The sequence below is a fragment of the Epinephelus lanceolatus genome, chromosome 22 (assembly GCF_041903045.1).
Source record: "Epinephelus lanceolatus isolate andai-2023 chromosome 22, ASM4190304v1, whole genome shotgun sequence".
NCBI classification, from domain to species: Eukaryota; Metazoa; Chordata; class Actinopteri; order Perciformes; family Serranidae; genus Epinephelus; species Epinephelus lanceolatus.
Genome location: NC_135755.1, coordinates 39,287,923 through 39,315,692, shown reverse-complemented (window position 1 = coordinate 39,315,692; position 27,770 = coordinate 39,287,923). Strand labels below are relative to the sequence as shown.

Here is a 27,770-nt window from a genome sequence, read left to right as displayed (position 1 = left end):
TTCCCCCAGCACTGGATTCTACATTTCCCATAATGCAACATAAAAGCATCTTTCATTAGATCCCCCTTGATGTGTTTATGCCCATGTGGTCTGAAACACCACTTCCTCTGCTGGTACTGCAAGCTTTCTGTTCTAAATTTCTCATCTCTAAGCTTAAGATAACCCTGATGACATCATCAAAGTTATTTTCCAGATCCTCTAAAGCCACAAAAGGCATTTTACAGCTGTTTTTACAGTAAACTGAAGTTGATGTGTAAATTTGGCTACATGCCCCTTTACAAAGTCATAACTTTGACCTTGGAATTTATCATTTCAATTTGCCAAAAGTAATTATATTTTTGCCATTCCTAACATTTAAGATGATTTAACATGAAATTAGCTTCCAGAGCAGACAGCAAGAGACAAGGCATGACCTTGACTGCTTTTTTTTTTTTATCTTATAAACACACATTCATCCTTATACAGTTTTAAGGACTATTTTTTTTGCTTGCTGTCAGGAATGCCCACAAACAAAGAGGACAAGACAGAAAGGAATACATGTGTCAAAAGCTACTTCCAGGGTCAATAGAGGTTTTTCTTTGGATGTGTGGCAGTTTGTAGTTCAGCCACGTGGACTGTTTGCATGTAATTAAGTGTTACTGCAGAGGCTGCGGATAAAACAAACAATCATTCAGTGTTTTGAGTTTCTCTCCCACTCACGGACACACACAATAGACACACAAACATGATACGTAACACACACTCCTCCTCCTATCCAGATCACTTTCTCCTGAGCGATCATATGTGAAAGGGTGAAGTGTGTCTTATCTGCAGGACTCCAGACAACTATTTAGTTAAATTTTGTAACCATGGAACATCACTATGACTTCCAAACATAATACCGTAAGAAACCTAGGATTAATATTTGACCAAGATTTGTCTTTTAATTCTGATTTAAAACAAATCTCAAGGACTGCATTTTTTTATCTGCGTTATATTGCGAAAATTAGGCCCATCCTGACCCATAAAAATGCAGAAAAATTGGTCCACGCTTTTGTTACCTCTAGGCTGGATTACTGTAACTCCCTTTTATCAGGTAGCTCTAATAAGTCTTTAAAAAATCTCCAGCTAATTCAGAATGCAGTGGCATGTATACTAACAGGAACTAAGAAATGAGATCATATTTCTCCTGTTTTAGCTTCTCTGCACTGGCTCCCTGTAAAATCCAGAATTGAATTTAAAATCCTACTGTTAACTTATAAAGCTCTAAATGGCCAGGCTCCGTCATATCTTAGATAGGTCACAGTGCCATATTATCCCACCAGAACACTGCGCTCTGAGAATGCAGGGTTACTGTTGGTCCCTAAAGTCTCCAAAAGTAGATCAGGAGCCAGAGCCTTCAGCTTTCAGGCTCCTCTCCTGTGGAATCATCTCCCTGTTGCAGTCCGGGAGGCAGACACCGTCTCCACATTTAAGACTAGACTTAAGACTTTCCTCTTTGATAAAGCTTATAGTTAGGGCCGGCTCAGGCTTGCCTTCTACCAGCCCCTAGTTAGGCTGACTTAGTCCTAGTCTGCCAGGGGACCTCCTATAATACACTGGGCACCTTCTCTCCTTCTCTCTCTCTCTCTCTCTCATGTCCTGTTACTGCATCTTGCTAACTCAGCCATACTGCATGTCACTAACTCAACTTCTTCTCTGGAGCCTTTGAGCTCCACTGTCTCGCAGTTTAACTTATATTGCAGCGGTGCCTGGATAGTGGTCCTGCCAGGTGCCTCCTGCTGCTGCTGTTATCATTAGTCATACTTCTACTATTATTATACACATATGATTATTGTCACATATGTATACTATCAGATATTAATATATACTTTCAACATATTGTACTAAAATAGCCTGTAATATTAATTATAATATTATTACTTTCATTATTGCTGTTGTAAGCTACTGTCATTTCTGTCTCATTGTGTCATACGGATTACTGTTAATTTATCATGTTGATCTGTTCTGTATGACATCTATTGCACGTCTGTCCATCCTGGAAGAGGGGATCCCTCCTCAGTTGCTCTTCCTGAGGTTTCTACCGTTTTTTCCCCCATAAAAGGTTTTTTTGGGGGGAGTTTTTCCTTATCTGCTGTGAGGGTCCTAAGGACAGAGGGATGTCGTATGCTGTAAAGCCCTGTGAGGCAAATTGTGATTTGTGATATTGGGCTTTATAAATAAAATTGACTGATTGATTGATAAATAAAATATGGAATTGCGGGCTTTTAGTCATCTACCATGGAGCACCAATGCAACTTTTAAATGCCAATTATATTTGAACTGGGGAGCTGTTGTTAGTTTGTTTCCAGTTTAAAGGCGCAGCAGCAATAGTTTAATTTTCTGGTGAATGGACCTGCACTTGTACAGACCCTTTCTTGTCTTCTGACTACTCAAAGCACCACATGTCACCTTCATCCATTCACACACACATTCACACACTGGTGGCCGAGGCTATCTAAGGTGCCACCTGCTACTTTGCTTCAGGGGTGGGTAGTAACATATTGTAAGTGATGCAGATGAGTAAACAGTATATCTTTTAAGGAAGGAGTACTTTTCATGTTATAAAGTTAATTAACTTAGGTTCGAGAGCAGGGCCACGCCTCAACCACACCCCTGATTACCTGTCAAGCCTACTTATACCTGGTCAACCCAGCCTGCTCCGTTTATCTCAAATTTCTCAAGAACAGACATCTTCACGTCTGAATGCATTAGAAAATTTAAGCTGAAACTTAGTGATGATGGTGAAATTGAAGCTTCTGGAAGCTGTGAAGTACTTTGACACAACTGCTTCAAGAATAACACACTTCTTCGAAGCATTTAATACAGTCAGAAAAGTGACATCTGCTGGCTGTGTGTCAGAACTGCATCTAAGTGGAAGACCTGAAAAAGCCTCAGGACTGCCTGTAATGAGGCCTCGCTCTCAGTAGTCGCGTGATTGTGGGCGTGCCGAAGCAGGGATCGCTATCATCATCATCACTACTTAAACTTAGATTTCAAAAGAATCAACTTATGGATCCTGAATTACAAATCAACCCAGCTGACTTAGAGAACGATTTTTACAACAATCCGTTCGAAACAGAGTATCCTGACACCACGACAGAGCAAGCAGACCACAGCCAAGCCTCTCAGCAGAGCCGTCCGTGCTCAGCACTAACAGTACCGAGATCAAGCCGTCTCAAGTCAGTGTTGCCTAATGAGATCTCTCCAAATTCCGATCAATCTCTGGGCTCCTCTCCTCCTTCCATGAGGGTCAAACATAGTGACACACACAGATGAAGGCAACATCAGCAATCTTCCTCTGGTACAGCCCCCAGTTATCCTCCACGGCACACCCGTGGCACACCCTCCTTTTCAATGCGGTTGTCTCCACATTCACAGAGCCTGGCATCAGAGAATGGACTGTCGCCCACCTTCAACAATTCCTGATAGGAAAAGGCATTCCCTTCCACTGCAACGACAACAAAGTAGCTTTGTTCAAGCTCCACTCAGCTTCCATCAGCAACTATCTCTGAGCCTCCTGCACTTCCACACCAGAGCCAATCACCACCAGTGTCATTTCAAATAACGTCACTGGGCCTCTGCAACCTCCAGGGCCACAACCTGCATCACCAGATCGTATTACCCCCCCGTACCTGCTCCCTCTGTGTCTGACTTTTCTCAAATAATCTCAGCTTTCTTCTCATCCCTGTGTTACCAGGCTTCACAAAATCCCTGTGCACATACTTCCTTTTTCACATCATCCCTCCCTCTACCCTTCCCTCAGCCATATACAATAACATGGCTCCTGCTCCTACCTTTTCCATCATAGCCAACAACACCGCAGCACAAGAGACCCGCCCAGTAACTCAAGGGACCCCACCACAGGCTAATCAAGTTGCCAATTCTCAGCCGCCTCCTCCATTTCCAACTGGTCTATCCCCACCCCCCCCCCCCCACCCCCCCACCCCTCCCCACCCCCTCCCTTCCCCAACACCCAAATGTTTTTTCTCCTTGTGTGAATAACTACACTCTAGCCACAGCAGCACCACCCACTCAGCCAGCTTCATCAGTTCAGGAATTACACCAGCAAATTCTATCCGGTAATTATGTAGATTTAGCCCAGCTTCTCCATCTATCCATTATCGACACTAGCCAACCTAGGGAAATGCAGACTAATCTTCCATCAGTGCAACTCCGGCATCCATTACCCTCAAGATCCCAGGACTTAATAGCAGCAGAATTTGCCCTTGCATTTTTTCTGTACCACGGCATTATCTGCTAAGCTTTTCCTGCTCCAACTTAGATGTCCATCATGCTAGACATGGCCTTAGGATTTGGAGGCAAAGGCTTCTATAGTTATCACGTTCATTTCACCAATCAGGCAGCCGGCCGAATACAGTAATTCAACCGGGGAATGTACTGGCCTGCCCTCGACTCTGTGCTTTACTGCCGCATCTTTGCAGCCCACACATCTCTCTCTTGTGAGCTATGCGGAGCCCCCTCCCACCCTGCCACAGCATGCACAGTCACTGTTCCACCACCACGCTCATGTCCCTCTTCCTCATGCAACGCCTCAGTCTTTAACCATCTATCACAGGCCCGCAGAAATACGCCCTGCAATTATTGTTCCCATGCCAAAGGGAGTTGACAAACAAGGAAGGCCAGTCTCTTACCAGGGAGGTAGGATGATGTGCAATACTTCAACCACCTGGGCTGTTCTCTTTTTAACTGCCACCTTCTGCACGTCTACTCCCTCTGTGGAGGTGCTCATGCCAAGAGCACCTGCCCCCACAATCCAACCACACCTGCAGACTGACTAGCACTGCATCTCAGCACACCTGTTAAGGTAAATGTCCTTGCCACTGTTCGACAAAACCACCCAGATAAACAATACGTTAACTTTCTCATCAGTGACTTCACATACAGTTTCCATCCAGGTCTAGTAGTACTTCCTAGCACTTCTTATGTCTGCCACAACCTGCAGTCTGCCCTCTTAGAACCTCACACCGTAGATACCCTAGTAACTAAAGAAGTCAAAGATGAATTCACGATAGGCCCATTCGACAGTACTCCTTTCCCAGTGTTTCACATCAGCCCAATAGGCGTTGCCACACGAAAATATTCCAGAAAAAAGACACTAATTATAGACCTGTCTTCCCCACATGGCTCACACATCCCAAGCATCAATAGCATCATCCCAAGTCCAGATTTCTCTATGCAAAACACAACAATTGATCATGCCATCACCCTCATCCGTTTGGAAGGCCATGGAGCCTGGCTTTCTAAAGCAGAATCACAAGTGCATTCATAGGCACTATTCGGACGGGATTAGTTTTACATGGGCACGTGGGGTAATGCCACTTTACCACAGGACGCCGGTAATATTAATGGCCAATTTGCACGGGATAAGAAATATCAGTAAAAGTACCACAAGTGGGATGGTAAATCCATTTACGCACCGCCGTCCCCTCCTGTCGTCATGTGCGTATTATAGGGCTGTCAAAAGCACCATGAAATTGAGTTCGAATATTTTCAAATTAATTTAGTAGAGTTTGAATAATATTCTAATTAATTTTATTTTTTATTTTTTTAACAAAAAAAAAACACAAAAAATGATGAATGATGATGAAAAAAAGATGCTTATTGCTGACGCAATATGAACGTGACACTCGGATGAAAACACTCACTGAAGTGCCAGGTATGACCAACTTCTGCCTCGCTATCTGAACAATGTTTGGATACTTCAGTGCATAGTTCTCCACCACAACAGTGGATCCTGGTCGGCTCGTAGTGGTGTCTCATTCTGGTAACGTTTCATCTCTTCTTCAAAAAGGGTAGGCAGGGAGGCAGCAGGTTCAACACTCTCTCCCCAAACAGGTTACACATCGCGGACAGCGCAGTGGGTGGTGTTGGCGCAGCGTGCGCCTCTCCCTCCATCGCTGCGTCCCTCTCTGGCCCGGCTTGTGTGCGAGCCATCTCCGCCCGAACGGGATTCGCCGTGATGTACAACATTATTGATAGTATTAATTAATTATTAATGATATTCGAATGATCAAATTTAGGTTCAAACTGATAAAAAATATATATATTCGAATATATATTGCGAACTTCGAATTTTTTTTTTGACAGCCCTAACACACATTTACTGCTGGCCTATTTACACGGGATTAGTATTACCTGAGGTAATTGTCCGGGACCCTTTTACAGAAGGTAAAAGTCGCGGTAATCTTTACTGACATCGTGCGGTAATGATTACTGACATGGCACATTCGGACAGTACTAAAATCTCTGGTAATTATTACTTTACCCCACGTAGCTATGTAAAACTAATCCCGTCCGAATAGGGCTATAGTCTTGCCAATTCATCCAGACTAATGCCATCTTTTCAGGGTTTGCTGGATGGGAGCATATTACTTTTCTGTGCGCCTTACCTTTGACTGCAGAAGTAGTCCCAAGATCTTCGACTCACTTTCAGAAGCCCTGTCCATTCTTCATCTTCTCAACGATTTCGTCATTGTCACTCCACCATCCTCACCATGGGCTCACTACTCTTACTTACTCAAGCTTTTTCATAACTTGGAGTCCCTCTCTCTGTAGAGAAAACCTCAGGGCCTCAACCTGGACTCCATTTCCTTTCAGACATCTTTGCCCTGTCAAACTATCCTCTGGCACACAGATGCACAAAACACCAGCTACTGGCCCATCTCAGCCACCCCAATCATGCCATTTGCAAAATTCCACAAGCCAAATCTTTCCTGTCCAATCTTTTAATCAAAACCACAGCCATCCCCTCTCTCCATGATAGAGTTGCTTTGGGTGATGCATGCAAAATGGAAATGTGTTTGTGGCAACATTTCCTTTCTTCTTGGAATGGCATTTCTTTCTTCTATGACGACTTCATCACTCAACCTGTGGATGTTCAACTTTACACAGACGCAGCTCCTTCCGTAGGTTTCGGTGGTTATCATAGAGGGAAACGGTTCGCTTCTGCATGGCCCACAGAGTTCAAAGCCCTTGACTCAAAGTCCCACTCTCCCTCATCCGCGCTTCATGAGCTATATCACATTGTCATAACTGCCATTTTTTGGGGGTATGAATGGTCTAGGAAGTCCATACTAAACACTGTCGGCAGTCGTAGGGATCCTTAACAAAGGGCAATTTCATTCCCCAGCTATCATGCGGTTCATGCACATGCCAATTCACTGTCTCATCACTCGTTTCAGAAATTCAGACACCAGAACTGGATCTCCACCCCACACCAGTCCTTCTATTTTCAGCCACGACATTCAACGAGCTGCTGATCAAAGGCTTGCGTAAACAGGAGCCCACTCTCACAGCTAGATGCTTGTCACTCACCTCTGACCTTCTAAGCCTCTGTATTTGTTCTCTACGCTCAGGCTACATATCCCCTATGATAGACTCTCATCATTCCAGTCTATCTGACATTACCATCCACACTTCTGACTGTCTCATATTCATGCTCCGAAAGAGCAAAACAGACCAACTGGGAGTTTCTTTTCCTATTTACATTTTCTGCCTCAACTCCTATTTCAGCCCATATGAGCCATATGCAACCAGTGCATTACCTCAACATCCTCTCTTTCTCAGGGAAGCAAGAAAAAATGGCCACATTTCAGGCATATCCTTGGAACACTACTCAAGACATTCTTTCTGCATTGGTACTGCATCCACAGCTGCCAGACTGGTCATCTCAGATCAAACAATCCAGGTCCTCGGCTGTTGGTCATCTCAGGCATGTTGTTTTTCACTTTTCCCTGTTCTTTCCATGTTTTAAAGGGGTTTTTTGTTTCGGGTTGGAGGTGTTTTTTTTCTTATCTGAATCGAGGGTGTTGAGGGTGTTGTACACTGTAAAAGCAAAATGTAATTTTACAGGAAATGTTCTGTAATTTTTCCTGTTTTCCAATAAAACAATGAAATACTAGTAGATTTACAGATATTTTCAGTAATTTTAGGTTTTATGTTTAAAATTACAGTTAATTAACCATAATTTAAGATTACATTAATATTATGTTTTTTAATGACAATTTATTGTATTTGTACACATTTAACTCTAATTTTACATACAATTTTCTGTATGTTTTTACAGGTTTACCACCATTTTCCATAAGACAATGTAATAACTGTAAATTAACAGATACTAGCAGTAATTTAAATATTTACCTTTATAATTACATGTAATTACCAATAATATATTACATTATTACTATGTGTTTTAAAGGTAATTTAACATATTTCTTTCATATTCAAATGTAATTTTACATAAAATGTGATGTCATTTTACAGATCTTTCTTGATAATGATAATGAAGAAATGTACGTAAAATTACAGAAATCTGTAGTGTTTTCCATAAAATTGCAGGTCATTCAGCATGTGTGGTTAAGGTGATTTGATGGTTTTTTTAGAGGCAATGAGTAGTATTTGTACAAACACAAGACTAATTTACTGCACATTACTGTATAAAGACAACTTAAAGTATATTATTTTATAAAAAGTACATTTTAAATAATGTAATTTTACAGAAAGTATTCTGTATTCTTACAGATTTTTGCTTTTTTTAACAATAAAATGCCTGTATATTTACAGATATTGGGAGTAATTTAAATTTTTACCATTTATATGGTATACATTCCACTGTAATTTTGTATAAAATGTTTTTTTTGTTTGTTTTTTTACACAGGTTTATCACCATTTTCAATAAGACAATAACTGTAGATTAACATTAGCAGTAATTTAAACATTTACCCTTAAAATTACAAATATTAACCATAATAAGATTGCATTATTATGTTTTTAAAAGCAACTTAACATGTCTTTTTCATATTCAAATGTAATTTTACATATGTGATGTCCTTTTACAGATCTTTCCTAATAATTGTAATGAAGAAATTTATATAAAATTACAGAAATCCGTGATTATTTCCACAAAATTGCAGGTTATTTAGCATGCATGGTTAAAGTGATTTTATGTTTTTTAACTGTACATTACTGTAGAAAGACAATTTAAAATATTAATTTATGGAACGTGCACTTTAAATAATGCAGTTTTACAAAACGTAGTCTGTATTCTGACAGGTTTTGACTTTCAACAATGAAATGCCTGTAGATTTGGAGATATTGGATATATATATATATATATATATATATATATATATATATATATAGTATATATAAAAAGTTAAGGGGTCTGAACATACTATATATATGTATAGTATGTTCAGACCCCTTAACTTTTTTCACATTTACACATGTTGCAGCCTTATATATATTATATAATGTATTTATTTTCATTAGAAATGCACTTAAGTCACTTCATGCTTCAGACTTCAGACTAGTAGGCAGATTCAAATTTCAAAGTTGCCTATTTCCAGTTTGCTTCATCCCGCCCATAACGACCAACCGGTCAAGTTTGAAGAATGAAAAATAGGATTATCGCTAGTGTCCGTCCAATCAGGTTCGTAGCGGGCATGTCATGAGTAATGCACATCATGAAAGACGTGCCCTCATGGGCGCATGATTTTCAAGGAGGATGTATGAGACAGCCACAAAGGACATGTCAACCAAACTCTGTTTGAGGTAAGAGTCCCAGATAACGCACGTGAACAATATTTGAATTCATTTTCATACCACGAGTGGACAGCCTTGAAGCAAATATTAGCATCCCTCTAATAAATTGCTACCATCACATAAGCTATTGTTAGCAGATAGCAATCATTTTGTATGGTTTTGTGAGTAAGTGACTGATGGCAGCCGGGTCATTTTATTTTACAGCTAAAGTATTAATTGTTAAAGTGCGCTTTCGGTCAAAGCCTTTTCTAACATGGCCAGAGGTTAGTCGTAACTGTGTTGCTGTCTGCTGATGTATGTTCTTAAAAGTTGTTATTCGTGATTTGAATGCGGTCAAATTGCTGTGTAATGTCCCACTTGTCCTGCATGAGTCCTGCAGAGACTCGAGATCGCTAATTTAAGTTTTTTAATTAGTTTCGTTCTAGCATTAGCATGCTAAGTTAGCCTGCTCACTGCTGTCTTCCCTCGCTAGAGTCTGCTCTTTTTTTCACCAGGATAGTTTATTTCTGTCTATCGCCACAGGTGTGGAGATGTTTGTTCGTTTGTGTTTAAATGTTTTGAGTGTTAATCTCTGGGTCTAATTGCTCTGTACAAGTTGTTGCTGCTAAATGATACAGATGCCTGCTGAATGTAAGTCTATTTGGATTTAAATGTTAAACCAAGGTAACGTTAGTGAAATGTGGGTTTTCTAGTTGCCTAATTGTTTAATCTATTTTTAAAAAAGCAGAATTACAGATGCCATTTATTTTTTTGTTTCCTGTTGAACTTTAAATACTGAAGCATTGAAAGCAGAAACTAACATGTCTAAAGGACCAATTTGTGTTATTTTTTGTAATTTAATTTTACTGTGCAAAACTGATTATTTTATTGTAACATTTCATAAGTTAAAAAGCCTTTTCTAGCTCACACACAGCTCACAATTTCTGTGTGTTTCTGTTTGTCGCCACAGCTGCCAAGTAAAGATTTAGAGATCCAGTCCTGACTCCTGCGTCTCCTTTCCAACTCGGGACACAACAGAGACAAAATGGAGACGGGTTACATATATTTAATATATGATAGAGGATGACTCCCAGTGAGAATGACTACTCAACCCAATGAGACACAACAAAGACTGTACTTCACTAGATTGGAGTTACTGTCCTATTTCCATGTAGATGGTAAGGACAAATAACATTTTTCCAATCTATAAAACTAGATTTGAGCTTGCAATTAAAGCCTGTGCAGATGGACATACTTTCTTCCTGTCTCAGCGGAAATGCACTGGCAGTCATTACCACCAGAGGTGCAGCAAGACTATGATGACTGTATAGATAAATGACATTTTGGGAGTAAAGAATTTCTGGTATTTGTTAATTTGCGAGCTTTTATTAGCTTTGGACAGAGCCAGGCTGACTTTTTTTCTCCTGTTTCCCCATATGTGTGTGCGAGCTGCTTGTATTGATGTCATGCCTGTAAAAAAGGAGACTTCGACCTGAAGAAGGTAAGACCATATTTATGTCTCTGTAAAACTCAGTATATAACTGCATGAATCTATTTTGGAAAGAGAAGCATTATCAGGATCTGTGATTGACATGTTTAATGTTTTCTCTTGAGCAAATCTTACTTTTAAGAATATAATGTTGATAGGAGTAATGTGCTGAGTGTAATCTCCAAAGAGAATATTTATTTCTGCTCCTCTGTGTCTCTCTTAGTTTGGAAGTAAAGTGGCACATTGTTGGCTTTGCTAGAAATGCTCAGTGGCTTGTGGATCACAAGGCAGACATGTACTGCTGTAATTGTGCCAACCTGAAGTGAGTGATAATTAATGTGAAATATATTTTCAAATAAAAAAACAACTGATGAATCATCTAGTGGAAATAATGACAGACACACCTCGATGCTTCACCATGCGCAGCCAAAGTGAGTGTATACACACACACACACAAAATAGAAAACGAATCATAGTCCCTCTCCAGTTACATCAGGTAGGGGGCAATGATATACTATGATACAGTTTGTTGTAGGGCTGGGCAATTATGGCAAAAGTCAAAATCACGATTAATTTAACTTTTAACCTTGATTATGATTAATGAACGATTATCTCCACCCTTGATGAACAATTATGTATTTTCACAGTTTCGTTTTGTATTTTACACTGCCCTCACACCTGGATATTTTGTGATATTTTCACACATGTGTATCCTTAGGGAGTGAAAATAATGATGTTTTAAGGTGTGACGCTGTGGTTAATGTCTAGTTAGGTTTAGGCACAAAACCCACTTGATTAGAACTATGAAAAGATCATGGCTTGGGTTAAAATGATCACTGGAGACAAGTTTTCAAATTCCTTAAAGATATTCAACCTTTAATGTCATGGCAACAGTGAACACCATCATTAATTGACATGAGCAAGATTAAGTCGATTAGAGTTTCTAAATGTCGGTTTTGATTATTTTTCGATTAATGGCGCAGCCCTAGTTTGTTGTAAGATTCTTTGTTACATTCTGTTTGAATATGGGTTGGTTGTGCTGTAAATTATGTTGGTGCGTGGTAATGGTGTAATATTCCTCCATGTGCCCCTTTTTAACACGTTCCCTTGAGGTGTCTGCACGGCCCTGGTTAGCTTGTAAAATAGATACAATGGGTTAAGAAAAATTTCAGAGCCCTTCATTATTTTCACATTATGTTGCAGCCTTTTGCTAAAATCATTTAAATTCATTTTTAATCTCATCAATCTACACTCCACATCCCATAATGACAAACTGAAAACAGAATTTTAGAAATTTTTGCAAATTTATTTAAAAGTAAAGGTAACACTACATAATACGGCCCGCGACTTAGAGTGTACCTACTGCTCACTTAGAGCGTACCTACCGCTCACTTTGCACCTAATTTAACAGAAATACTGAGTAACTCTCGCTTTCTAACTCTCTTTCTAACTCTCTTTTTCTAAGTGTCAACAGGCAAATTTCACCCCTATTCCAGAGATGTACTATTCATTATGGTTTGGAAAAATAATATGTTGGGAAATGGGTATACGGTATGGAAATTGGCTAATAACAGGCTGGCTGGTAGCAAACTTACCTCTCTAAAATGCACATCTATGGAAGTCTCGTACTGTCATCCAAGGGCAAAACACAACTATACAGTAATAAATCCACAGAGTCATTCAGAGTTATAAAATGTTTGTGTGATTACACAGAAAACACATGACAGGCACTATTCCTCTCATCCATACTCCGTAAGTACAGTAATTTTTATTTATTTCATTTATCCTTTATTTAACCAGGTGAGTCCCATTGAGATTGACATCTCTTTTACAAGGGAGCCCTGGCCAAGAAGGCAGCAAACCAAAATTACAACAATAAAACATCATAAAACATAAACAGTACATAGATAGGTACAAACTGTAATCAGTGTCTAAGCAGATCTTAATTTCCCTGTAACTAGTGTCTAGGTATAGCCTACCTCTCCTGTGAGTATTGCCAAACTACGGAGAACCGGGCTGTATTATGAAGTTTGCACTGTTATCCCCTCCTTAGTGTGTAAGTACACTCTAGCTCTCCTGGAGGTACACGCTAATTACGGGGAACCGGGCTGTATTATGAAGTTTGCACTGTTATCCCCTCCTTAGTGTCTAAGTACACTCTAGCTCTCCTGGAGGTACACGCTAACTACGGGGAACCGGGCTGTATTATGAAGTTTGCACTGTTATCCCCTCCTTAGTGTCTAAGTACAGTCTACTACCACTGTAACTAATGTGTAATTAGAGCCAGTGAGTTAGAACACAGTTACTTCAATGTTTCACAAGATAACATCATCTGAAAACAATCCAAAGACGAAACTAAGTGTCCCTGACAACATAAAATAACACATTTCTACTGGTTTTTGTTATTTACGTTCAGTTTTGTTCCTTCTGTTATAAACTGTTCAATTTAGTCTTGATCCTTTATTGTGATCCGTTTGGTTTTTCAAGTCAAAAATAGTCAGTCAAGTCAGTTTCAGTTGACAAATGTACTTTCTAAGTCAAAAGTCAAGTGGAAAAGATCACTGTGGTACTACTATCATACTGGAGTGTGACACCCAGTGATGGAGATGGAAGAATGTATGAGCTCCTCCGTATAAAAGGTGATCTTAATCCAACTCCTTGGGTCAAGGCAGAGATCGGGGTCATGGGCGGCTAGCCATCTCCCTCGTCAGGTTGAATGTCAAATCCACATGTAATTTTCCACAGAATCTCTAAAAAAACATCACCTGTGCAGAAAGAGAGGTATTACTATGTTGCATCATCAACTTCAATTTCTTTTTGTGGTCATTATCTTTATTACGTAAATACATCACAGTAACACAAAGTGTTCAAACTTTTAACTGTAAAGTTTTTCTCGGCATGGAATACTTTATCCTGTCTTTACATTTCACATCATGAATCATTAGCCTTTTAAACCATAACAAGTGGATTACATTTCCTTTTGAACTACAAAGTTTGTGTTTTTAAACATTCTTAACTGTTTTCCACTTAACTATGGATAACAGAACGTATTTCGAAAATGTAGGCTACATCAGTGCGCACACCGTATTACACTTGACCATTCATCGGTCAAATAGCATTCATGACCCATCTGTAATGGTGCAAATGTATACAGTACACTAACACAAATACAAACAGCAAAGGGCCACAAGGCAAAACAAGTGCAGCATTTTAGAGTTACAAGTAGGTCGCGAACAGTAATTGCAATGCCAAGTAAGTGTAGTGTAGAGGGGAAGCACACACACTATATAGCTATGTCCCGATTTGGGGTCTGCGTGCTTGAAGGACGTAGCCTTTGCGGCCGCGTCCTTCAAGGATGCAGGAGCGTCCTCCGAACGCCGCCTCAACCGTTGTGAAATGGGACGGTCTAGCCTTCGGAGGATTTCCTGGTTCCGCGAGCACGTCATGATTTGTGTCGCGTCACGACGCAAGGGGCAAAGGCAGTTAATATTTTGTAGTGTTTTTTTATTATTGTATTTTATTTATTATATTTTCATGGAGGAGGAGTTGCGTCAGCAGCGGCGGAACCGGCTTATCCACCTTATTTTCAAACACGGAAGTAAATAGTGATCAACTGCCGTTTTTTTGTGCGTGACTTCCGGTCAGCCGCTTTCCCTCATGCTTTCCCTTACCGGAGCTAATGGTGCAAGCTAATTTTTTTTCAATTTTCAGTTGTTTATGTTAGTCAGTCAGTTAGTTAGTTAGTCTGTGTATTTTGTATAACGTTAGATAACTGTGCCCACGTTTCCGTTATAACTGAAATTTATTCCCTCTAAACGCGAATAAATCGTGCGTCAATCATAAACTATGAACCAAAAAAGCACAATCTATCCCGAGTGAGACAAACTGCTTGATCCCCGCCTCCAGTGTACCAGCAGAGAACCTGCAGAACCGAATCAGCGAAAAAACACTCCGGGCTACACAGGGGCTACAGTGTGTGTAAACCCACCACCCCCCCTCTTACTATGATTCTCCGATCCCTGACGGAGAAACATTAACCCTACACCGTGAATGTGAATGTGAGTGCCCATAAGTGTGATGTGGTGCATTAAAATTGAGGGACATAGGAGACAGGTGGGGGCAAGGCTGATGGCTACAGCACACTGCTGTCCTGCAGCCCGTGCAGCCATAAGGCACCTGGAACCTGTTCCCATCTGTCCCCCAAGATGTAGGTGTATGTGGTGCTTTAAAATTGGAGAACAGATAAGAATGGGCCGGGGGGCAGCATGGAGGGCTACCGGACACCACTGTCCCATAGCCTGCCCCATCATGAAGCCCCCCAATCCATCCGTGGTCTGCACCTCGAAGAGTGAGTGTATGTGGTGCATTAAAACTGTGGAATGTGTGGTGAGTGAACTAAATGTGGTTTAGGAGGCCAGGCCAGTGTAGGCCCGGCCCGAGGGCTGGAGGGATGGATGGGAGGGGCTAGGAGGTGGCGCCAACCAGACCCCGGCGCCGCGAGGTCCCCAGCACCCATGGACAGCGGGCCAGGTGTGCCCCAAGGAAACCCAACGGGCACCCACCTAACCCCGCCCCCCAAGCAACTGCAGCGTCAGGCCCCCGCAGTGGTCCTGACCTGGGCCACACCGCCCGCTGCAAATCGACCCCCAGCAGAAGGACGAGGCGTGCCACCAGGGTGCACGGACGACGGGCTCCACCCAGCCCCCCCCGAACCCCGACGTGCAGGAGCACAGGCCAACCCGCAACCCCGCCAGTACCCCCCCAGACCGCCACAGACCCAAAGCTGGACCCCCAGCCCATCCGACCCGCCCCCTACCGCCGGCCGCACACCAACGGGCAGGCCCACACTGTGCAGCACCAGAACACCCCCCGCGGGCAGCACCCAGCCCCCACACCAGGCCCCATCAACCATCACTGTAACATTCCACCGATATGGGCTTTATGGCAGAGTGGCCAGATGGAAGCCTCTCCTCAGTGAAAGACATAGGAAAGCTGGCTTGGAGTTTTTCTCACAGTCAGAGTCCTTTAGGTGCTTTTTGCAAACTCCAAGCAGGCCACCCCCTCCCCACGACTATTAAAAACAATGATGTGCAGGCGCGCTTGGCCTGCCAGATCAGCATGTTACGCATTATCTTGCGACAGCGAACTTTTGCTATCTGTTTCCTACACCAGAAACATCAACATTAAATGTCCTTTTTATTCTCAGTGACAGTTCCATTAATATTTAACTGTAGTATAGAGTTGTATTTGGTTTGTGATTTTTCTAAATTAAAGATGTAGGCAGTCTGCTTTCAGTTTATACGTCATCAAATTTGCTTTACAGCTCACTTAATTTTACTTTCTCCCCATCATTTAAAGGGATAGTTCACCCAAAATCAAAATTCAGTCATCATCCACCAATTGTGATTTAAGAGGGAGCTGTTCATTTTCCAATAAGATACTTTTTTAAATCCAGATTTATCAAGAAAAAGACAAACATTAATTGTTATTGCCTTGTGATTTGTCAAGAGTGTAGATAAAACCATCACAACCGTGATACTGTCCTTATCAAATGTTTTGGATACAAGCCAAAAGTCTATACGAGAACGTCTGGAACAATCCTTATTACTCCACGTGTAAATCTGACTCTTTGGAAATTTCTCTCTCCATATATCAGTTCTTCCTCAGTTCAATCCTTGCCTTTGGTTTGATTTATTCTTTTGAGCTTTGTTCCTTCCCAGCTTATCTGAGTTCTGTTGTATGGTTGTGCTCTATAGATTTAATTGCAAACTACAACTGTTTAGTAAGTTAAAGATGTGTTGCTGATTACAGCTTGAAGTGGCGATGAGGTCTTAAAATATTTTGAGAAAGTCTTTTAAAAACGTATTGAAATTAACTTCAGGATTCCTGCATATACTCTGGTAATGTATGATAATAAAAAAGCAACTCAAATTAGAAATGATAATTTCAGTTCTCATGAATGTTTGTCTTTAAAACGCCAAAAGGTTTACATGGATTGTCTAAACAAATGCCTGTTTTCTCCCTAGATGGACAATCGGAGGTAATTAAGGAGGCACCAGCAGTCAAGCAAGTGAACAGACAGTTTGAAATGATCTGACAACAGTTTCTCACGCACAATATGTATTGCCTAAATTGAATGTATCCTAACACCTTGTATCTTTAGAAATTGCTTTGACACTTAGCTGCTATGCTAACGGCTACTATGAGAGCACAGTCAGACTGAATAATACAGGGAAACGAAATGGCAATTCTGAGTATCAGGCTAGCAATGCATTGAGTTGAGCTCACACTGCATACTCAGAAAGCCTTGATAATTTAGTATACATGCGGGCGTTTCTTGCATACCTAATCCACATACTATGCAGCTGAAATACTACATACTTAATCTGACATACTTAGCATGAATAGTAGATTAGTAATACATTATGATGGACAGCATGACAGCTCCTCAAGTAAAGCCAAAACATCTCAATCGCCCCCTGGTGGCTGGCTGTAGTATAGGACATAAAGTCCGCCCTCTCCATGTTGTCAAGTGGAACATGGGCCAAACTCAAAAAAACTCCAAATACACATAATTTATTATTATTTTTTTTTTTTGTAGGTAGGTAGTTCTTATGCTGATGTTACTTATAGATGAAAGATGCTTCTATTTCCAGTTTTGCCCTGCAATTAATGTATATGGAGATCTAGTCAAAATAACTTACTTGTAGAGCACAGGAGCAGCTGCTGAAGAAGCTGCTCAATATTTTAGACTTGCAGTATGGACAGTACAACACAAAAGTTATGAATATCACTTTAAAGGATAAAACTGGTGTAGTGTTTACTTATTATAAACATGGCCTGTGAAAAGAGCAAAATCTGCAATGCTTTTCTGTGAATAACTATGGTCTATCTATCCACCGCCAGAAATATACATTTCATATCATGTAACTCCATGGTATTCAAAAATAAAACAAGTCACAGATTTGCAATTTTTCTTTGGGCTGCACAGCTTTTTTTAAACAATATTTTTCAAGATAACATACTGATGATTACTGTATGATTATACTGCAAGGGTCCGGGTATCATCAGATAATTCGTAATTCATTCGTAATTCAAAAACCAAAAACAGTTAATCTGTTATTTCATTCAAAACAAAAAACCAAGAAAAACATTTTTGGTGTCAGAATCAAATAATGAAAAACCAACCAAACCCTGCCCGTTTTTGGTTTTTGCCGATTCGTTTTACCGTTATTCCTTTTTGGACTGAATATTGAACAGGTCTGTGGACATTCAGCCAATTCGTTTATGCGTTTGAAACCAAAAACGGAAGTCACGTGATTTGTTTCCTTTTTTCATTTTAGACCATAAACGAAAAACGAAATCACGTGATCTATTCCTTTTTGTTTCCAAAGGAAAAACCAGAAAACCAATTTTGGTTTTTGCAAATTCCTTTTTTCATTTCTCATTTGGGACAGACAGTAGCGTGGTCGGCAGACAGGAAGTGGAAGTGAAGTGTAAAAACGACAAAATAAAATCCAAGAGGGTAGAATCATATATATATATATACATATATATATGATATTTATGGGTAGAATGGCCATTCTATTAAAAATGTAACACCCAACATTATGCATTAAGCACAGAATCTAATAAAATAAATAAATAGGCCTACATATGATATGCATATGAAATATATTTTATCCAAAAAATGTGTGATATATTATTTAGTTGCGTAGTGTGAATTAATAGCCTAATTAATTACATATGTGGAAATAGCCTGTGTCGTCCTTTGTTAACCATTTCACATACAGATGTTACTCATTTCAATGCCGCAGCCACAGTGAAGGGGGTGAAATAATTGATCCAGGAGTAGCTGCAGTGCGCAACAACAACCAGCAGGTGGCACATGTGAGCAGAGATGCAGCATCCAACTGAAACTGTTTGAGAATTAGCAGTACTGTTATATTTTCTGCCGGACCTGTACAGTATACTAACTCATTACACAGTCTTAATTTCGTAAAGGACATTTATACTATGGTATTTCCACAAGGGTTAGTGTCAGGTCCCCTATTATTTAGCCTAATGATCTCTCTCAACAGTGTCATGATGTAGAACTGCAAATGTATGTGTGACATAAAGGGTATTTATGTGTATCCGCCCGCTAAATTGTGACATTATTTTATGCATATGATATCGATTTTGTATGTTTACAGATACCATACAGATGCCCCCCATTCAATTTAAAGCATAACTGATTTGAGTAAAGGCACGAGAGTTGGCAGTTACACCTAGAGTAAAGCTACTGAAGACCAGCAAAATGTTTTCATTTATTCTTTCAGGTGGGTAAATGTCACCTAAGCACCTTCAGATTTTGTCAGTAGTGTACCCTTAATAGATAACTTGTTTATATGGTTTGTATTGTGCTTCATGATATTGTTTGAGGGAACTGTAACGTAAGGTAACTGCATATGAGTGGATGCAACCGTCACTAATGCTAGCGTAGTTCCTCAGAGATTTAAGCTGTTATTACTTTCATTTTGACAATCTAACCTGTGACGACACATTAGCTAAGGTTGTAAGGACTGTAACTGTTGGTAGCTGTTGTTGATTTTGTTAAAATATGTTGAATTGTAATTTTATGGGTTATTGTTTGACGGACGATTGAGCTAAGCTAACTAACGCTAACGTCAGCTGTCACTTGTTGCCATAGGAACGGTAAACATTCATATATGGGCTAATGGGATGTGGGAGTGCAGAATCAAGCTTCATTGTAAATATAGTTAAAGCCTTTGGAAACACAGCTTGAAATAGTAAAAATGCATATATTATATCAAAGTTGAGTGTCTCATTAATCATCCACAAAAGTCTGAGTGAAAATAACCATTCATAACTATTAGAAAACCTGGTTTAAAAACAGCTCGTTTTGCTGTTTAGACCACTTGCCAGGACAGAGTGGGCGTGGCAGATAATGCTCTGATTGACAGCTCCCTCGTTTTGATTGACATCTCCCTGGCTCAGTTTGAGCCCTCTGATGATTCAGAGGACGAAGCAGAAGCCCTGCCAGCTAAAAATAATTCCTTTCAGGTGGTCACTGAATGGTAAGTTTCAAAATGTTTTGTGATTCATATTAATGTTACTTCGTAGAATAGACCCTCAAAGTGGGAGAGACCGGTACCGGCCAGCCGTCTCTCTGGCGTTGTGTAGAAGTATTTGCCCGCCTCGAATAATTTGCCCCTCCGGCTAAAATTGTGTTGTTTCCCGCAGCATCACCTCTGCGATTGGGGATATGTTTATGCGTAGCAAAGCTAACTGCTTGGGGTTGGGGTTAGGGGTGAGGAAGGGTGCACATTACGTCCCCTCCACGCGAACCGACACCGGAACCGGGCCTGGGGGGCAAGCCCGGCCGCTCACAAGCCGCCTCTTCCTGCAGCTCCACGCTGGCTCGGATTGTCTGGGCTCTGGAGCCGGTCAACCTGATTCGAGTGCTGCTGGGAGCCCGCCGGAGGCAGAGCCTCTGCTGGGTCGCAGCCGAGCGGTTCAGCCAGTTTACAATCTGTATTTTCTAAACATCAGACTAGAAAGCTGTTTCTCAGACTCCACTAAACAATAAAATAATTTTAAGTAACACTGCTGTCCTGAGCTCTATAAAATCTGTCATCTGACGTTTTCATTCTGCTGAATAAAAGTTTTAGTTTAGATAATCAAGATATTTTTCTGTCATGCCACCTTGATTATTCCAGTGAGCTTTCAGTTTTGGCTCAGACTCAAAGAGGCAGATTTAGCTGGAGCAGAAGGTTTTGTTGCGCTGCCACTGGGGGGCGGGATGAGACAACTGACGGATGATTTATGATTGGTTTGGAATTTAATGCATAATAAATCTCAGAGATAACCACGGCCAAATCAAACCCAATTTCAAGAATGTACAAAAACTTAAAAGACAGATATTTCAAATTTGGATGGAAACTGAATTCTAATTGTTTTTACATGTTTAATATTATGTACATAAGACCCTAAATTAAATTACATAGTTAGAAGGCTATTGTGGATTTGGGTTTCCAGAGGCTTTAAGATACATTGTAGGCCTATTTAACATGCGACGTGGGATTCTAGTAGGTAGTAAACTTTTAGAAAATAGCTTAATTTGTAATACCATTTAATTTATTCTAATCTTTGGGTTAGGCTATAGTTTTCTATAAAATATACTAGTCATAAGAATTGGGACAGTGTACAATTTTTAACATAAAAGATGCACTGCACCAGAATTAGCTCAAAGCTAATTTATATCCGCAGTCCCCCACAATCAAAACATACAACAGCACAACAACAAACAATAGGCTACAAAGCAAAAAACACACAGCACACACCATACAAAATACAAAGCTACACACACATATACACACATGGGGCGGGAGGCTTATTATATTCTACAGTCATTGTTAGTTCAGTACCGATCAGCTCACGAAAACACAAATCTGCACATTTTACAGAAAACTGCTTCCTTACACTCTGTTCTATCAAGAAAAGTATCGATACTGCAAACAAAAAAATGAAGAGATCACGTGATTTTGTTTTTTGTTTTTAGTTTAAAATGAAAAAAGGAAAAAACCACGTGACTTCCGTTTTTGGTTTCAAACGCAAAAACGAATTGGCTGAATGTCCGCAGACCTGTTGAATATTCAATCCAAAAAGGAATAACGGTAAAACAAATCGGCAAAAACCAAAAATGGGCAGGGTTTGATTGTTTTTTTGTTATTTGATTCTGACACCAAAAACGTTTTTCTTGGGTACTCTTGTTTTTTTGTTTTGAATCAAATAACAGATTTACCGTTTTTGGTTTTTGAATTACGAATGAATTACAAATTATCCGATGATACCCGGACCTGCGAGTGTCATGTTTTGAAAAAGTTTATTATAGATTGTTGCTCATGCCCATGCAGTAGAATAGGTGGGGGCTTTCCAGTGTTACTGGATGGGCGGGGCAGGGAGCTATCTGGTTTCTGCTATTAGGGATTGTGACTGAAAACATGTCATTTGGGCCCAGGGTTTAAAATATTGAAATATTCCAACTTTTTTTTTTTTCATATAAAAACAATATTTTGAAATTCAAACACTATATTGAACAATTATATAAAGTAACTGCTGAATACCTTTACATTTACAGAGATTGGCTTTCGCTGTTTTAATGTATAATGACTTACTATTATTGTTTTTCTGTCAAATGAAAGTTTTTGACATTTGTTCAGATTACTAAAATGATTGTTTAATAAATTTACAGATATTATCTTTAAATATACCTATTAATGTATTTTGATGTACAGTGTTTAATTTTCCATTGTCCAATTCTCTAAAATAACTAATACTGTACATGTGCAGAAATTCCTATTTGATTAAAGGTACATATTTTGTTTATACATTGTGTCATTGTTTTTCTACTTGGGGAAACCACAAACCACTGTCCAACGAACATTTTTAAATCTTGTAATTCTTTAAAATTACAGATTAATATTGTAAATGGGCAGACATTTATTGTTGGTTCAATGCATTTATAACATTTTTATACATCATTTCTCAGTCATTGTACATGAAAGAACTGTATTAAAAACAGGAAATTACATGAAAAATACTAAATACCTTAAAAGGCCTTAAATGTAGCTATTTTTGATGTATTTGTAATGTATTTAGCTTGTTTTTCCACTGTCCAATGGTTGTTTTTTAATATACTAATTATCTAAAATGACAGATTAATACTGTAAATTTGCAGATATTTATCTTAAGTGTTATGAACCTACTTCGTTTTTATACATTATAACTTTGTTATTGTACATGGAAAAATAGTATTTTAACATGAAATTACTGTAGATAGACTTGGCTGTTTCCTAAAATAAATAATGTATACCGTGAAATTACAGAGATTATGTGTATTTTAATTAATTTTGACTGTAACATCTACTCTGTATTTTTATTGTATGTTATTGTATTGTTATTGTATGTAGTTCTGTGATATAGTTATTTACTGTCATTTTACAATATCCGTTTGGAAACTTTGCTGCCAGTGCTGTTTTGTTTTTTTTACAGTGTATGCTGTACATACTGCAAAGCCCATTAGGGCAAACTACTGATTTGTGATATTGGGCTAATTGACTTGACTTGAAAAAAACCCATCTGACATTAAAGCCACAACCGCCATTTATCAGGGTCCAAGCAGATTGCAAACATTTTAAATTCTTGTTTCTTTCTTCTTGTTTCTTCAAAACACTTGCTGTTCTTTAAAGTTATTCATGGTGGGCATCACATATGCTGATGATCTTCAGACATAGGCCTAGATAAATTTATTTTCAAAAACAATAGATGTGGCTTATGATCTTCTGTGAGAACTTGCTTCACATGACTACATCTGTACTGATTTTTTTTTTCGCTCAAGATCTGGAATGCATCACATGTCTCTTATATACACAAATAGTCGCACTCTGTGAAAAATTATCCTGGAAAATGCAAAGATTCAGACCACCTGCGGGATGGCAAAAGCGGGATTCAAACTCGTAACCTTTGAATTAAAAGACAACCACCTGACCAATGAGCAAATCAGCTGATCATTGTAGGTTTTCACAGGAGGAATTATGAATTGAATAAAGTTGTTTTTACTTGAGTTGAATAAACTGGATATTTGAGATTTGTCAAGGGAGATTGGGAATTTTAGTTTGAAAATTAATAAAGTAGCATAGGATATGGCATGTCAACTGTAAAACCACATGAGTTCACAGCAGCTGGGCAGAAACAGAAGATCTACCCAGGAGCAGGTAGTTTCTTGACAACCTTTTCACCCCTGCCCACTGGCTCCTAAGCCAGACAGCCAAACCAGCCTCAGAAACAGAATGCAGAGAGGGAGGTCACCAGACTTACAATATTCACAACAATTTAACTGATGAGGATACAATCTTCAAAAAGTTCATAAACAACCTGTCGCTTCCTGGTGTACTGTCAGAGACTTTAGTGAAAGTGTAGTTTGCCAGCCTAGGGATTCAAACCTTGAACCTCAGTATCCCGAAAAGCAGGTGACTTACACACTGCTCCACCAGAAAGACATGGCATCTCACACAGCTTCTGATAACTTGAGGTAGTAATACCACATGTGCAAAACTTGATTTTTTCTTGTCTTTTTAAGCTTAAAGTGTGTACAACAGTCAAATCGTTGGTAATAAAATTCTGATAATAAAATAAAATAAAATAAAATAAAATAATCACATCATTCTGCTGGTTTCAGGTGCATTGTCAAATATTTTGGTGACGTTTGGTAAGAAAATAGATTAAACTGAAAAAGTTGTACATACAGTACAAAGTACCACAAGATACTGACTATCATTGTGGACTTGCCATCAAATTGATCTGAACACCATTTGAAACATGTGATATCTAGTATCCAAAGAATGTCTGTGTCAATTTTAGCAGCATTTGAATGATGATCTCTGGAGCTGATAATGAGATATAAACTTTTTAACATTTGTGGCACCTTCTAGTTGCAGGATATCCTAAGACTACTAAGCAAAGCTTGTACAGAGCATCCACACATGTGCACCAAGTTTAGTTTCAATTGCTTCAGCCAGTTTGATTTATGAGTATTAACGTGCAATTGAACTTTAAGATAAATGGTTGAAAATGGCTAACTTGAAAATGGATTGACATTTAAAATGTCCTTGATAATGTTAGATCAGCAATGTCTGTAAATGATCCTGCTTGAGTTTCAGGACGATTGGACCACTGGTCTGGAACAAATTCAAAATTGAGAAAAGGTCACAAAATTTGACATTTTTAGAGCAGAAGACCATTGGAGCAGAGACAATTGCCAGATAATTGCGAGAATGTAAACTTGATTGTTACAGCACCTATTGACCTTGAGGTCAGTAAGTATCATTTTTGGTCCTAAGTAGTGGGTGGAATTTGCAACCCACTTGCCAATTTTGGTGAGTTTTCATCATACAGTTTTTGCTGTACAAACACTTACAGCAAAGAAGAAGAAGAAGAACAAGAACAAGAAGAAGAAGAAGGAGAAGGAAGGAAGGAATAATGACAACAAAAACAATATATCAGGTGCGGAGAAGGTCACGCAGACAAATAAATTAAAAAAGTAATTTTTTCTCTGGAAACTCACCAGCACCCATAATGAGACCTGGAGCAGAGTCTTTGGTATGGACAGTCCCAGACACATAAGGGTTGTCCGCCCAGCGCAGGTGGAGGTGGAGATGACAGTCCGGCTGCAGAACGCAAATATGCAGAGAGAATTTAATGTGAGGATAAAAATGTCATTCTACCACAGTGCATACATTTCTTCTACCATCAAACAAACTGTCTCGCAGTGGACTCATGACAGTGAATTTTAACACAAGAAAATAGTATCACTAAAGTGAAATAATGGGTGAACTGTAGACACTCACTCACTCAGTCATGTTTATTGTCTTGCCACACGGATACTCCTGCTAATCCTGCTGCAAATACAGCTCAGTATTGAGATTGAGGGCTCTTATTCATGTAGCCCTGGCTAGAATTCATCTAGACACCAGGATATAAATATTCAAATAAAAACACAAGAAGTTTGTGCTCTAAAGAAAGGATCAGCACTCAGTGAAAAACCTCCTAAGCTCTATGATAAGCTATTATGGCAAGGCTTAACTATACAGACCAGTGAGCAGTGATAACTAACATGTCTTTGGGGTCATCGGGTGGAAACCTCCTTTCACCAGTGTTTCGTCTAGTTGGTCCCACGACACCTCCAGGAGGCTAGACAGTGATCTCTGGCGTCCCAGAGACACTCCCCTAATGCCAGGTCTCACTGCTCCCCGCACCAACCCAATAACCTCCTTTACCTTACTTACGCATGGCTTTTTCAGCCCAAACAGCACTGCCACCTTCAACCAAACCCAGGCTCCATACATGCGAGCTCCAGGTAGAAACAGTGCTGATACTACCTTTCCTAGCACATTCACCATACTCTATCTCACACGCTACATAGCATAACTCCAATATAAGCTAAAGTTAAACTCCTTTAACTAACAGGATTAGCAAACACACTCACCTTGCAGCATGGTCTCAAACAAAAGGGATTCAAATAGGCCACTCCCACACTTAAATAACCTTCCTCTTCCTGGATTTCCTCCTGAGAGGAAATGGATCTCTCCACCTGATCTCAAGGAGTTATGTACTCTGCATAGTAGTTCCCCCTGCTGGCCCCCAACTGACATTATTTCTTCTCACCCATATCCATTGGCTTGCTCTACCTGCTTCATCTGACATTTCCTTCACTGTCTTCCTCACACTCTGTCCCTGCACTCGGAGTTCCCCCAGGAGAGAGACAGCTGATCTTGCTATGAATCCCCTACACCCCACTTCCACTGGACAAATCCTAGTTTTCCATCCTCGCTGCTCAGCTTCTGCTCCTAAGTCTGCATATCTAAGCTTTTTTCTTTCATAGGCGTCTTCCACTGAGTCTTCCCAAGGAACTGTCAGCTCAATGAAATAAACTATCCGTTGACTCACTGACCACAACACTATGTCAGGCCTCTGCTTGGTACAAACTATTTCCTGGGGAACAACAATCTTTCCCCCTAAATCTACTTGCATTTCCCAATCACAAGCACCTTCTAGGCGGCCACACCCTTGCCTCCTTACTACCTTATCCCTTCTATATTTCTCCCCCTCACGGACAAACTGAATTGCTAAACTCCTATCCTTAACACCCTCTGAATTCACCTGTCTTCGTTTCCCTTTGATGCCTGCAGCTAAACATTTCAACACCTGGTTATGTCACCATGTATATCGGCCTTGTGACAAGCTAACTTTACAGCCTGACAAAATATGCCTTAAGGTTGCAGTACCTGAACACAATGGGCATGATGGGTCCCCATTTACCCACAGTTTCAGGTTCTGGGGGGTTGGTAACACATCCTATGTAGCCCCTATCAGGAATCTAATACGATTCTCCTCCATACTCCACAGGTACCTCCAACTAAGCTTCCTCCTCTCTACACTTTCCCAATTCAACCACTGTCCCTGTTTAGCCTGGGCCACTACCGTTGCACCCCTTAATATCTCCTGTCTACGTATCTGTTCCATGACCAGCTTTCTTTTATCTCTGAGACCTGCTTTATTCCATACCGGTTTGCCTGAGCCAAGCCCCAGGCCTCCCCAGCCAAACTGAACATTACCTACAATCTCTGCATGCCTAAGAGCTGTCTCTGCCTCCTGTACTGCCAATCTTGGGTTCCACTTCCTCCCCTCGGTTGGATTTGGAACCACACTCCTAACTACCACGTCCTTACTAACAGATAACAAGAGCTCTGTCCTGACCTTGGTACATTTAAATTCCTGTTAAACTAGATACTGGCAGCTGAAGTATCCCTTTTCCATACAATGCAACACTACTTAGGCACCTAGGAGCCCCCAACCACTTCCTAATATAGGAGCTAACCGACCTTTCAATTCTCTCCACAACGGATATTGGAATTTCATAAACTGACAATGGCTACATTAACCTAGGATATAGCCCACATTGCAAACACCACAACTTCAACTTTCCTGGAAGTTTTGATTTATCTATTCTATTCAATCCTTCCGCCACATCTTTTCTAAATTTCACCACCTGTTCCTCATCATTCAACTCCACATTGTACCACCTACCTTAAGCTCTTTACTGACTTTTCCCTAATTGTTGGGATTCCCCATCATCTATGACAAACTTCCTATC

The 27,770-nt window shown here is 40.0% G+C and overlaps 1 protein-coding gene across 1 annotated transcript in view; it reads right to left on the bottom strand.

Annotated features, from left to right (window-relative positions):
* Window positions 1–27,770, bottom strand: part of sorcs2 (sortilin-related VPS10 domain containing receptor 2) — a 1,194,681-nt gene that overhangs the window by 105,584 nt on the left and 1,061,327 nt on the right. Inside the window, exon 11 of the mRNA XM_033609881.2 lies at window positions 25,182–25,284. Within this exon, the coding sequence (XP_033465772.1) occupies window positions 25,182–25,284 (103 nt within the window). The remainder of the gene's footprint in view (window positions 1–25,181; window positions 25,285–27,770) is intronic.